The sequence below is a fragment of the Tyto alba genome, unplaced genomic scaffold, assembly GCF_018691265.1.
Source record: "Tyto alba isolate M040663 unplaced genomic scaffold, T.alba_DEE_v4.0 Super-Scaffold_16, whole genome shotgun sequence".
NCBI classification, from domain to species: domain Eukaryota; kingdom Metazoa; phylum Chordata; class Aves; order Strigiformes; family Tytonidae; genus Tyto; species Tyto alba.
In genome coordinates this window covers 22,188,725-22,203,378 of record NW_024881278.1, presented here as the reverse complement: position 1 = coordinate 22,203,378, position 14,654 = coordinate 22,188,725, and the positions used below count along the sequence as shown (strand labels likewise).

Genomic DNA, 14,654 nt, shown 5'->3' with positions numbered 1-14,654 from the left:
GAGGAGTCACGGTAATCAAAACAACTCTTGCTATTTGCAGTTGAATCACACTGGAAGCAAGATTCTCTCAAGGTTTCTATTTCATCCTTATTTTATGGGTAAGAGGCAGTTCAGTTACACAAGCCCCAGTTCTAATAAATAGTGACGGCTGAATATTGTTTGCAAAAGTATCCAGGAGTTCAAAATTTTATCCTGACATGCTCACTGAAATAATAAAGACTACTTTTATATGAAATTTGATGGGAAAAATTGCAAAAAAAACCCTTCTAAGTTAGGCTTGTTTAAAAATGGTCTTTAATAACACGAATGGTGTAGGTAGAATGCCAGGTTTTTGTTTATCCAAATTAATCTACTTCTAATTATCAATGAAATTTTAATTCCCATAAAAGCTTTATTGTCAGTAGTCATAAAGATATATAATACAAAATCCAGTCCTGTAGTGACTTCACTAGCAAAACTTTCATCAATTCTATGTATATCTAGGATAATCTACAGTCTGGATTTAAAATCTTATTAGTGTTGTTAGAATACAGCACAGTTCTATGCCTTTGATTCAGAGCAGACAAAACGTAAGGACCTGAATGAGTATGAAAAATTGGGTGCTTTCTTCAGTCAGTTGGAGTAGGAGTACCGTACAGCCTATGGCATGGTCTATAAACAAATGTTTTCTGGTTTCAGTAGTGCTATTAAAGAAGTTATAAGGGTGAGCTCAGCACTATAAATAACAGCTTCTGTACTGTCATCCACTGTAGCTAATCCAGTGCAACCTCTGTAGACAGTATGTGATGTTCAGTCTTGTTTCACTGGTGTATAAAACCAAGCAGGTCAAAAGAGAAGTGTTAATAACTGAAAATAAGAAAAAGCTAAAGAATAAAGATAACTGGTGAGTGGGCAATATTAATTCAGTTAAAACTACCTCAGAAAAATAAAAACAAGGAGAGGAAGAAATTGTGTCTTCATTTACACTAGAGCAAATATAGGGCCATTCTTTTGAAATGAAAATAATTATAAATATTTGTGCCTTTCTGTTGTAGGTAGATTGAAATAATTCTAAAAATACTATCACCATGGATTTTTTTTGTAAATTAGTATGATGATTTTGGAAATAAGTTTGGAAAAACTGAATATCTGATTCTCTTTTCTCTCATATTCTAAGGACTTCCAACATACCTAGATAGATTGCTCTTTCTCTTCTATAATACATTAGTTCTTTATGCTTTGAGTACTTGTATTAAAAAAAAAAAAAAAAACAGTGTATGAGCATTTAGGCATTAAGTAGTGTTTCTCTAGGAAATTTATTTTGCAGACAGCCACCAGGAAGTCTCTGGGACATAACAGTATTCAAACCAATACAGAGGGCAAATAATTTTGAACTGTCTAGACCCACCAAAATTGTACAATTGTCTGAGACAGTGTCTCTATAACTTTTATCAACAACTTGAATCTGCTCCTTTTTCGTATCATTCTCCTTGCCTCTATTGTGGCAAAGATGCTCACATAAATACACTGTTCATATTTATCCCATGATACCTAAATCCTTTAAGTAACTTCCAAATCATGTTAATACCTCTCCTGAAGCCCACCCAAACTGCAAAGGGTACAGAGGTGGGAGAAGGGAATAGAATCACCTGATATACACCCCCAGTCCTGTATAGCCATGCACCCTCTCACTGGCTTCATCCATTCCCCCTCTCTTCATATTTAACAACTTTCCACACCACACCAGTCCCCAATGAGTATATAGCCAGTACTGGAGATCAAGAGCTCAGACGAACCAACCTAAATCAGCAACATTCAATATGCAAATACAGTAGAATTACAATGTCTGGAGTATGGCTGCCATAATTTGCCATATGAAAACTTATACTAAACTTTTTAATCCCAAATGACAACATATAATACAAAACCCAAGACTACAGGTTGCATATTCTCTGGAGTCTGGAATGCTCCAAGAAGTTAATTAGGCTCCCAGAGCTAATGACAGCAGTCACCAAACAAAAAAAAAAAAAAAAAAAAAAAAAAAAAAAAAAGTCTCCAGGAAGATGTCTGCTTCTCCCACAATGTTCTCAGTCCTCAAAGAGAGGCAGAACAGAAACTATAATCTCCAGGAGGTCTCCTAATGCTTCACTGTGGGAACCAAGCCACTGATGACCTTTAGTTCCTAATGTGTGTAATAAACCTATCAGGGAAATTGGAAGAAGTGCCCTATAAAATTGTTTTCCTTTCTATTCAGACTTTAGTGGAAAAAAAAAATCTAATATTTTTAAGAGCTCTAAAGCTCAGAGCAATTTCAGAGCAGGTATGTCTTCTTTAATAAGGTAGCTTCTTTCTCCCTTATGCTCTTAAATGCTCCCCAGACAGCCACATCTGAAACAGAAAACTCACTAATGGAGTCACTGACATTTTCACTAGTGTTTCTAGTAGTAATAGCTCACTCATGCTGTACAAATCCTTGTCTCAGAAATGTAGTGAGGTCTCAACACTTGTTATAATGAAATATTCCATTCCTTTCTATGGAAGCAGAAGTTATGCAAAAAGACTATTAATGAAATGGCCACAGTCATATAAAAAGGCAGATTCAGAAAAGAAAATTAAGATTCCTGATTTTAGGGTTGGGACAGCGGTCAGTGTTTCTCAATAAAATTTATCATTCTTAATTGCAATGACCTAGCTATATAATGAAGAGCCTTTAAACACAATTATGGTGTAATTCTTGCAATTCTGTTGCTCTAATTTATTCCCTTCCTTCTGGCTGGTGATATCTCCTTTTGAAGAGGCTATATTTCTTTATTACAAAAATATTTTTCAAAGCTTTCCTCATCAAACTTCCCTGTTTCAATTAGGAAAAAAAATAATTGTTGTTTAGTTTCCAGCATAGATTTAATGACACAAAGAAAAATGTGCCTAGAAATAATTACAGGGACAAGTCATAAATTAGCAGTCATGCCAATTCTCAGAGCATGCTACAAAAACAAATACAGTTACGCAGGGAAATGTATGATTACAATGAGTGCTGTATTTTCAGCTAAATGTTTGTGCATCTACTCTCAACAACAGTGAAATGAACCAACTACCCCCAAAGTAATCAGTCACCGTCAGTACTTTCACTCTGGATTTTTATATGGAATGAGGTAATTACTCATTTTTTTCAAACCCAGGTGCCTGAAATTACATCACTCAGTCCACAGTTTTGGTTTCAGAGGTATTAAACTCCTACTAGTCTCACTGGCATTTTTGTTAACATTGAGAATAAAGCAGACTTTTCATAGGAATTAGGTAGGCACATATGGGAAAAACATCCCAGGGTATATATTATTGTTGGCATTGACAATTAAATGTGAAATGCTGCAAAACTGTCACATCAGAACTATTCATTATGATATAGTATTCTTTAAGAGATGGAAGGGATGATTAGAAAGTGGTCAGAAATAAATGAATACAGAATTCTAAAATAACTTGTAAGCTCCTTATCCCTAGTCTGGACCATTTTATGCTCAGTTAAGGATAACAAAACAAATAGGATCTAACTGCTTTGCTTTCAGTAAGGAAGTCTTCTGCTTTTACAAAGGGAGACACCATTTGTGAGGGACTTACTTTATCACATCCTTGCATGGAGATGGGACCACAGCATACAGGGACAGACTGTTTCTGAGGCAGCACAGTGACTTAGGATGGAGGGGCTTTCGTAATTGGTAAGAATATATAAGGTGATTTAAACATTTGAAGTTTGCTCCATCTAGAATGTGCTGCCTAGAAGTGAAGGATGGCATGTCAATGAAAAATACAGTTTTTCACAAAGCCAACATATAATCACTTTGATAGTTGACACTATTTCAATATATTGTATTTCATGTGCTTTATTGTTCTTTTCCTTTGCAACAAATCTCAAACAAGGTTTTCAAGAGAGCTATGGGAAGAGCTTGGGGATAGTAGGGCTCAAGAAACACTCTGGGAGAATGAGATGGTCTGATTTCTTGACAAGAAAGCTTAGGCACATCACTGGGGTAGGGAACAGGGATCTTCTGTGCAACAAGCGAGTTTGAGTTAAGCAAATACACCCACATATACCTGGTAGGTCAGTGACAGTCCTCTTTTACCTGTCCTCTTTATCTCTATCAGAAGTACGGTACTCCCAGCACGTTCAGGCTCTTCCTTAGATAACTTATGTTGAGGCTATAACTACCTGTATGTTCACTGGCTGCTTCTTGCAAGCTGTTCTCTCCATTTTTGCACAGCTTCATATTCTCAGTCTGAGTACAGTCTCTACTGGTTAACTGAATCAACTTCCTTGAAAACCTGTAATTACCTTTTTTAAATATTTACAAACTCATTCAGTAAACATGATCTATTTTTCAGTTTAACGTGATATTATCAGATTCTAATTTAAAGCTAAAAAGACCTATAAAACCCATAATGAACACATTGCTGTGATATAAATATTTAATTGTAATGATCTACAAAAATTGGCTTTACTACCGAACTATTTAAGTGGATCTCCTGAACATGGAAGAAAATACTAGATTTGATGTTCCACTTAGTGATATATTACTTGGAGATACATACACAAGACGTTTAGCTGACTAGCTTAGAATTGCTGTCTTCCTGCATTTTGCTGGCATATTTTTACTTTTACCATCGTTGTCTTGGTGTCTCACAGCATTACTAGAATATAAGAGCTCCAGAAACACACCAACTCGCTCCCTGAGATATTGTTGAAGGCTAATGCACAGGCTAAGTGGACATACATGCAATAATATCTAAATGGAAACCATTAACCTGATATGAAACACTCAGTTCCTTTGAAACCACCAGGCTTCAATTCTGATATATGCGGGATCGCACAATATTGGTTCCTCCTCATCATAGCTCATTAGCTCAAGTTCACAAGTACTAGAGCACCTGCAGCTTTCAGCATCTTGCAAGGGATAAGCATCAGGGTTAAATGAGGACTCGGTCAAGTAGGCTATTAATAATATGCTCACGTATATCATGTATTTCATCATCACAGTGCTCTCTTATTTGTTCTGCAGTAATAGGTAATCAAATCATTGTACTAGATCACACTAAGTGGTCATTTCATGCAGACACAATTTTCAAAGGCCAAATATCACTGGGCAAATGTCATTAACACAAAAATTAGTAATAAGCTAAAACCCTATCACAGACCAGGGCCTGTTGACAAGTGTCAAAAGGCTGTTTTTATCTTGAAGAACTTAAAGTCTAAATAAAAAAAAAAAAAAAAGTCCAACTTGGAAGTAAATGAAACTTTCAGAAAGTGCCTGTACATCACAAGGAAGAAAGGACAGTGCTCCATAGTAAGTGTAGGATGTATTACACTTTACACTGGCCCTAAATATGCAGGGGTCACTGTTTACTCTTATCCTGAATGCCTTTTCCTTCATGATAAGGATGGCTGGAGTCAGAAATCACTAGGAAGAGGGAGAACTAGCAAAATTATGTTTATGGAGAATAAGTGACAGAAGTTAAGTTACAAACTTAGTTTACAGTTACTTTTCATTGTTAGGTTTGTTTGCTACCTGGTCAGAACACAAACAAGTACTTTGGCTTTTATGTACCCTGAATTCCTTGCAACTCATGGGGATCATTCATAGTTCTGCTTGCCTAAAAGATTACGGTGCCCACCCTCATGGCTCAGCTTTTTGCTATCCATTCTCCAGCATATGAAGTCTGAACTTGTTAGCTTGGTGCTGGAATTACTAACCTGTGGGGAAGATGTATCCCCTTGAGCTGAGTGAGATTCCCATGGCTTCTTGGCATGCATCCCTTACCCTACCAGGTGATATATACCCTTTGGGGAGGGTGGGATGTTTTCTGTTTTGGTACTTGTTTTTTTTTATAATCTCAACTAGGATATGCATTTTAATAGAAAGCCCTACCAATAGGTAATATTCTTGTGTTCCAAAAGACTTTTCCAAATTCAAGAGTGACCTGTTTTATTCTGATAATAGAAAAAAAGCTCTATCTTCTTCACATTAATTTAGAAGGTAAAGATTGCTACTATTAATTAAACAAAATATTTAAAAATCTGTTTGAATACTAGTTGCACTGAGTGCCTTCAGATAAAATGTCTTTCATCTCTGCTGTGTGAAAATATATATCTTAATATTTTAGACCTTTATTTTGTACCTTGCCCTAGTGAGAAAACAACTTTCCAGTACAGCTCTAGTTGAGTATATTCATAATTTAAGGACAAAGTATATAAAAAAAACCATATTGCACTGTGAAAATAAATTACCAATGATCTTAACGTTACCTTTTAGTGTTATCAAACAATAAATTAGAGAATGTTCAGACTAGATCTTTTTAACATTTCCAGGCCTAGGTTAGAATAAATCTAATGTAAAGATTTTCTTTTTCCTTCTGGTGCTTCTTAATTTCTCTGTAGGAGTTTGCTTTCCAATAAAAGTGTGTTAAGTATTTGAATTAAAAAATGTAAAAGTAGGATGCTTTTTTTTTTTTGAAAAAAGCTTGAAGGCAAAAAGCTTTCAAACAAAAAATTCCTTCTTTTGCTGCAGATCTCTTCATATTGCTTTCAATATTTCCTGAAGTGGGCATTGGCCAAGACAAATAATTTGCAGAAACATGTTGACTTCTTCCATTGAATTTAATATAATGGAGAAGAAATCTGAATGAAAAAAACTGTTTTTACAATAAAAGGGTTAGCATCCCATCCAGATTGTCTGGATATGGATGTAAATACTCAGTGCTTATTATGATCCGTTAAACAGCGGTAGCTTTTTCAGTACACTGCTATCTCTTGGATGCACTGACCTTCTCACATACTGTTCAAAGACTGCATACAAAATAGCCTTCCATGAAAAACTGAAATGGTACATTCAAAACACTGCAGAGCAGTGAAATACAGCTTTAGAAAAGAACCAGAAGAACACTGCATAATGAATGCACTAATACTTTAAAAATACCTACTCTATTACTAGTACAGAAACTAAGATTTGGCTGAGAGTTTATTATTTCAATGCATTTGGGAGGCAGCCATCTAGTGAGTTTTGCCTTCATCTCGTTGGCATTATTACTTGAAATTTTTCTATGGGTGTTCCCCCATGACATCTCAGAACAAACTACTTAAGATCACCAAGGCAATTGCGCTGTCTCTGCACTTCACTGCGAGCTGGTAAATAACTGAAGCTAATTTCATATACCAGCAACACACAGCACAAATCTTGAATTTCACCAGCTACACTGAAACTGCGTTCAGTCCTCCAGCTATTTTAAATCAAATCAGTTATGAAGAAGAATTACTGGAAATTAAATCCAGCTACAACTCCAGGAACACCACAAAAATGCATTTTATTAAATTTAGGATCGTGATAACCAATTTGCTCCACTGTGGTTGGTGTACTTAAAAGCACATAGGGGAGGAAAAACATAAAAGCCAGTATTAACTACGTGAAGGATGTAGCGTAAGCTGGTTATATGGGCCTACTTTCACTTATATGGGCATATGTAAGGGCGACTCAGCAAAGGCTCAGAGAAGATACAACAGATTTTACCAGTGCAAAAGTTGGCCTGAAAGAGCATGAAGAATATGCCAGCAGGAACTAGGCAGTCTACTGCATACTGTTTGAATGCATTTTAGACAAGCGTGGATGCACAACAGTTCTGACAATAGCTTCAAAGAAGCAATTCCATAAAGATATGAAAATAATACACACATCCTGCAACCTCAAGTAAGAAGCCCTGATAATGACTATAGCACCGTTCGCTGTTACAAGTGACTTTTGACTAGCTAATATCTGTAAATTGAACCCTTCAAGCTGTAAATAGCAGAAAATGTTTGCCAAGATCAAGGGAAGCAATCATCGCTGATAGCCCTCTGCCTTGCTTACAGATGAACTCCTGAAAGAAACACCTTTCCCACTAAATTCCACTTCTGTTATGGAGCCATTTTCCTTGCAAGGCTGGTTAAATGATCATCGTGGCAAAATAAAACAGAAGAAATCCTTGAGTATGTTTGGAGAGAACTTTGAAACAGAGGTAGGAAAGTCTAATTTCTCTGAAAGAAAAAGGTATTTTTAAAGGTATGGGTAATATGTGCCTACTGTTCAGACTGAGTGAATCCAGGCCTGGGAACAATATGTAGCCGGCAGAGAAAGTTACTCACCCCTCCAGAACACCTTGGTCTTATCCTGCCCTGCCCTTCAGGACTGCCTGTCTTTGTCCCTTGATTTGACTAGCTTAGGGCAGGGTCTTCCTAGCTCAGGTGCTTCTGTTCACAGAACCTTATTTCCATCCATTGCTTTTGAGATTAAAACAGCTCGCTCTCTTTAACCCCTTGCCCCCCAACACCCCCCAAATATTTCCCATATCAGAAACACTAGCATGATGGAAATACTGCTCACAAGTGCGTTCAGCTTCCCTATATATTTGAACAGCATTCCTGGTGCCAAGTTTAATCTGGGTGTGTAAATACAGTTTTTTCCGTCCCCCTCAACCTACATAAAGTGGAAACAAGGAAAACTGGACAGCACCAGGGAAGATGGGCTGTGCTAAAGCATTGCACTTCTCAGTTTAGTTAAACACAGTCTAGTTTGGGTGTAAATGAAGCTGTCACCATTTGATATCTGTGCTGTATGCACAACAGTTTACAAAACATATTCTTTCCCTGGGTTACTTGGAGTCACACTCTAAGGAATCCAATACATTTGACAGCAAAGTGACAGAGTGTGGGACTGTCAGGAAGAACACAGAAAGGGCAGATAATGAGGAAAATAAGGTCCGGTCTGCAGCTTTTTTAATGCTAATGGAATAATCTTTTCTACTTCAACAGGCTCTTGACAGGGCCCAGAGTTCATGAGGAAGAAGTGCCTGTTCCAAGAACAGAAGCAGGAAGGATATAGATGCAAAGCTGAGAGTGGGAGGAGGCAGAAGGAATAGATAAGTGAGGATGCAGAGGAGCATAAGGAGTGGCAGGTGTGATCAGTTCCCTTTTTATCAGTAGGAATCAATATGAGAATACCAAACGTAATGTGAATTTTAATGTCTGTAAAAATAACGTCATCTTCTATGAATATTTTTCTGTAAAAATAGAATGTTTTAAATGCTGTTGGAAGATGGATATGTACACTCTGGTCACTGGGATTAATCTGTTACTTTTTCTTCCTGTTCCCCCCCCCCCCCCCCTTTAAAGGTTATAGCTTACGGACCAGGAACAACTGAGAAAAGTAAAAAGAATTCAGATATCTGGATATGGCAGCTGGTATGTGGCATTTCACCCTTGTTAACCAATGAGTTAATCTTTCAGCTCAAACTGAACAGTAGTAAAGCCGTCTAGCACTAGAAAGAGAAATTTAAATTATTACCTTCCTTCTCATAGAAAGGATCAACAGGCCCCACCCTTCAGCTTTAAACAGTCATGAAAAATAACTGTGAACTACTGCCACAGTAAAAATACTCTCCTTTTCTCATCTTGTATGTTGAGGACAGAGCATCCTCCATCAGGTCTTGGTAGGGTTTTTAATATACCCTACCTAGAGTATATCCTGTAAATATATCAGAACAGCTCCAAGTGATAAAAACCCATCACCTATTCTGCCTTGAAGCATTTGTCCTCATACTGAAGTCAGACAGGAATCAGATAGACTAAGCTAATAAGCTAACTGAGAACTTATTTATATGAAAGCATAGTGGCAGGTGATCCAGATGCCCTTCATTCATCTGGCTCTTCGGAAACATACGCAGCTCAAGGGAAAAACAGAGAAAAGCTAGTTTCATTTACACAAGTCAGGCTAGCTTGGGAAGTAGATATTTCTGTCAGTTCCTGTTCTGTTGAAATTCACAGGAACTATCAAATACTAATTAAAGACATAATAATCTTGAAAGACATTTGTTTACACTGCAGCTTATGGCAGCCTGTGCAATCAAGACCTTGTTGCTGGCAAGAACCTGGCTCCTTTGCTTGACAAGATAATGACGAGTCCATTCCAGTGTGGATAGACTCCTATTAGTGATTTCTGTCAGCTCCCTGCTGATTTGTGAACTACTTTTCAAGACTTTAAAAGATATTAGGAATCAGAAAAATAGAAGAGGAGCTTTAAGTATTCCAGGAGGTCATCTCTAATTTCCAGAGCTGTACCAGCTTGCAGGCTGATAGGTTAGATTAGTAGCAGTGTACCCCCAAGAGTCAGGCAACGGGTTGCTGCTCTATGATAGGGAACAATGAACCATGAAGCATGTTTTTATTGACGCTAATAGTGTTGGACAGGGAAGATCAGCTGAATATTTAGCCAGGCCTCATGAAACAGAGCAGGCTTGAAGTGCTCTTTTAGTGAGAAAGATTTCCATGCTTACCTGCAGCATTTTCTTTCTACTAGTGACAGGACATGGAAAATGAAAAGCTGGATATCTGTTCTTTCCCTTCAGGAGGGCACATCGACTGTTACTATGGATGGTAAAACCCTGACTCTATCTGATGGTGACAGCCTGCTTGTCCGTGCCCAGTCTACGTGAGTAGAGATGAACAGTGGTTCAATGTATGATTTCCCAGCTTCCAACAACATAAATTCTGTGTATTCAGAACACACCAGGCTGGGCATCAGCTGGTGCAGGAACACAGTGTCTGTGAATGCAGGATTTACAATAGCCTCCATTATTCCTTGAGGCAGAAGTGTCTTCAGAGGGAAACAAAGCCAGACATTCATTCTAGTTCACCTCTTATGATTAAAGCTGGAGGCGGGGGGGGGGGGGGGAGGGGGGGGGGGCGGAAATATAAGCACTACCAAGAAAAATTATCATGGAAAAGATCATGCCTAAATGTAGATGGCACAAATACACTAATCAGCAATCACAGCAGATCCTCTAAGCTAAGACCAGGCTTAATCAACGTTAAAGCAGGAGGTTTTGGGGTTCAGACTAAGAATGCAGCTCTCTTCCTGGAGTAGGATGCATATATTGGTTTCATAATCATGACACACCTGATATATGTAAAGGGAAAAAAAAAAAAAAAAACAAACCAAAAAAAAAAAAAAAAACCCAAAACAGTGAAAACAGTTTCCAGAAAGACCAGAAAGGGAAAGTACTTGCCAACTGTGGTGAGGAAGTGGCATAAACTGATAAAGTGCCCACCATGAAAACAATGAAGGATGATGTATACTCACTGGTAATGCAGTGCAGCAGATAATAGGCAAACGATAAAAACAGCCTTCTTTCCTCCAGGAAAAATCAAATACATAGTAGTGCTGACATTTGCACTTTTTGTACAGCACTAAAAACATTTGCAGAAAGAACTGAAACCATCCAGCTATGCACAGAACTGTTCTCTGCACCTGTGATTCTAACACATAGCCATCTCCTCCCTTCACCATTACTTCCATCACTTCTGTGAAATCACTTATCTTAAACTAATTGCCAGTTCTGCAGTCCAAACAACGAGTGTGTGTTTTTAAAATCATGGCATGATGCACATTCAGAGATCTGCCAGCACAGTTCATATTGCCCTAAGACATTTATCAGATCTGTAGAGCAGGCATCTTTTATTGTATGCATCACTGTTGCACACTGATTGATCTCTGGCCGCTCTGCAAATGGCACAGAAACAGCTATTACAAAAGTGATGACCACAAGAAAAATGCTATTGAATTCATAGATACTTATTTCATTATAATAATATCTGTACTGAGGTGATTCTGTTCCAAGCCTCATATTCAGATCAGAATAGATGCCTTGCCCCTTGGTTCATCCATAAGTAGATATATATTCTTCCCCTCCATGTCATGATGCTTGGCTTATATCAGTGATGTCTAAGAGTAATTCCCTGAAATATCACAAGATACAGCAATATGGAAAGAGAACAAGTATAATCCGAACAGAACCTGTTTGTTATCCTCTACTTTTCAGTATCATCAATGTTTTAGTTCTTGGTTTGAGCGTGTGGTTCTCCCACATACACCTTGGATCAGCTCTCTCTATTTTTCCAGGTACTGCTGGAAGAGAACAGAAGAATGTGTCGCCCTCTGCATTGCTCAGGACCCAAAATGCAAACAGCCTTATATCTAGCTCCTGTGCTAGTTGACTTTGATGATAACTAAGTTTGAAACTACTTGTCTTACCTTAATGATCATTTAGTCAGAATGCCTGGAAATTTGAATAGTCTAACACAATGATTACACTGAATTAAGTGGAGTCAAATGCTGTGATCAGTTAAAACTTTTTTCCCCATGTAGTTAAAGTTTCAGCAAAATCTACAATCAGTATTTAAAAAAAAAAAAACAAAACAAAACAAAAACAAAAACAGAACAAGAGTTCTTATCTGAAAGGGATTGAAAACAGATACAAGTAGCAGGATTATTTATATAATAAGATATGTGATACTATCTAGAATAAGTTAAAGGCTTTTCAAATGCAAGTCTCTGCCACAATATGTAGAAAAGAAGATAGGACAGTTACTGTTATGCCTATTTAGGTAACAGCCTTTGTTTTCTGTCTCAGTTTTGTCATTTGTAATAAATTGGGTATGATATTAGTTACCCAACCCACAGCAGGAGAGCTTTAATTGACAGTAGCTCACAGATCTGAGATCTTTGGCTAAAAGGCCCTTTAAAAAGCAAAACAATCTGCTGCACTGCTTGAGAATCTCAGTGCTTTGTGAAAGAAAGGAAGATGCATTAGTAAAGGGGAAAGCAGTACTTACAACAACATCAAACATTACTTAGATCACCACTGTACTTGCCTCAGGTAACTATTTATCAGTTTACCAAATCCTGCAATGCCGTATCAGGCACGGTTATCAGTGGCATGCCACACATACCATGTCGGATGCTGTCGATACAACACACTATCAATAACATAGCACTGCAGCATGACTAACACAGGAGCATCAGGGTCATGGCTGTTCCTTTGCAGCAGAAATCTCAAGACAAAGTAGCCTAAGATGTGTGTTGGGGGGACAAGGGAGCAGAAAAAACATTATAATCAGTTTCTACTAAGTGCTGATTCTTTTTGAACAATAAGGTTTTTTTCAGAAATAACAAGTGTCAAATTATCTTTTCATGCGTTTGTTCCAGGAACTCTCCAGAGGAAGTTTTGTTTTGGTGTTTGTTTTTTGTGGTTTTTTTTTGGTTTGGTTTTTTTGGAGGGGGGTAGGTTGGTGTTGCTTGTTTGTTTGTTTTTATTGTACTTCACATAATCAACATCAGAAAACAGGTTGTTTAAAAGTATTATCAATTATATGTTTGAAAAGGCAGAAGGTTACCATTTCTTGATTTTGTTGTAATTCTAATTAAGTTTAGAAAACTTTTCTTTAATATATCTATCACCTACAAAGCTAATTAAACTGAGATGTCATATGTGTTTTATTCAAGTATTCATTCTGATGAGAAAGATTCAGATGGCTTGGCTTTAATCTGGCTTTAACATTTAAGTTCACTAGCTTTTCTAGTAAAGCATACAGCAGAATTTTGTTACATCTTCCCAATAACAAGGGACCTAATTTGAGAAATTGAGTGTAGTCCTTAAGGCTGTTATGGGTATGAGCTATCACACATGAAAAGGAGCTATAACACTCCCTTTGAATAAGGGAGTCGTTTATCTGATTATTGGTGTGTCTGCAGAATTGCCTACTTCTTGAGTGAACATCTATGGCTGAGGGATCTAGCGTACCAAAATGTTATATTTTTAGTCTACCAGTTAGAGGGTAACCACAGAAATATTTCTATATTTTACACTGAATGATAAATGGATAAAACACAGCTACACATAGAACAATGTCCAAAATAATCAATAGCACTTCACCCATCCAGAGGCACTGAGCACCATAGAAATTTCAGAATAAAAGGTAAGGTGCTTCTGGATTAGATACCTCCCAGGATTTAAAATTAAGGTTCCACTCAAACTATATTTGTGATGGAATCATTTTATGACAACTTGTTTTTGAGCACCTGAATTCTACCCAAGTCCCATGGTAGGTGCCTCACATCAGAGCAAGAACCGCATCAGGAGCATTAAGCCAGAGCTCCATCACCCACAGTTCTGTCACTGCCCATGCTCAGAAACCAGGACTGAGCAGGTCATCAATTAACTTCTTTTGAGGAACTGCTGGAATCTAAAACCTAGGTAAGAGTGTCCAGTCCCATAAGCATGCTTAAGAATCAGGATCAAACCAGCATGATAAGATTTAGAAAAAGTCTTATATACCAAGTACTGGGAGAAGAGAATTTTGTGTTCTAGTGTCTATTTTGAGAATTACTTCAGTTTCTCTGTTTCTCCTTGCTATCAACATTGCCCCCTGCAACTTAATTATTCAGTAGCCAGAGCACAAGTGAGAGCACAGAGAGAACTTGTAGTTTTCTCCTTCCAAGGTGCTTAACCACTGTGGTTTAGAAACCTGCAACTTCTCTTTTTCCAAGTCTTCAAATAGTTCCAGGGGGCTCCTGATTAGTGAGTGAATCTTTTTCAGGTGCTTTATTCTTCTTCCATATTATATATATAATGTAAACTGCCACAACAATGGTACATTTATAATTGGATGCACCCATGCTCCTCTGCTTATGAGGAAGTTGGCCAGATGCAAGTTTGATTCCTGGAGTCCTTTTATCTCTTAAGTGCTGTTTCTGTGTATGTGTGGTCAGTTCAGTAGTTAATTTGGCACCAGAGTTGTTGAGATTACTGTCTGGGGACTC

General features: G+C 37.6%; 1 protein-coding gene across 1 annotated transcript in view; it reads left to right on the top strand.

Moving 5' to 3' along the window:
- HAAO (3-hydroxyanthranilate 3,4-dioxygenase) overlaps positions 1 to 12,033 on the top strand; it is a 33,762-nt gene extending 21,729 nt beyond the window's left edge. Inside the window, exons 7-10 of the mRNA XM_032989179.2 lie at positions 7,871 to 8,016; positions 9,170 to 9,238; positions 10,402 to 10,484; positions 11,955 to 12,033. Coding sequence (XP_032845070.2) covers positions 7,871 to 8,016; positions 9,170 to 9,238; positions 10,402 to 10,484; positions 11,955 to 12,033 — 377 coding nt within the window. The remainder of the gene's footprint in view (positions 1 to 7,870; positions 8,017 to 9,169; positions 9,239 to 10,401; positions 10,485 to 11,954) is intronic.
- Positions 12,034 to 14,654: the final 2,621 nt, after the last annotated feature.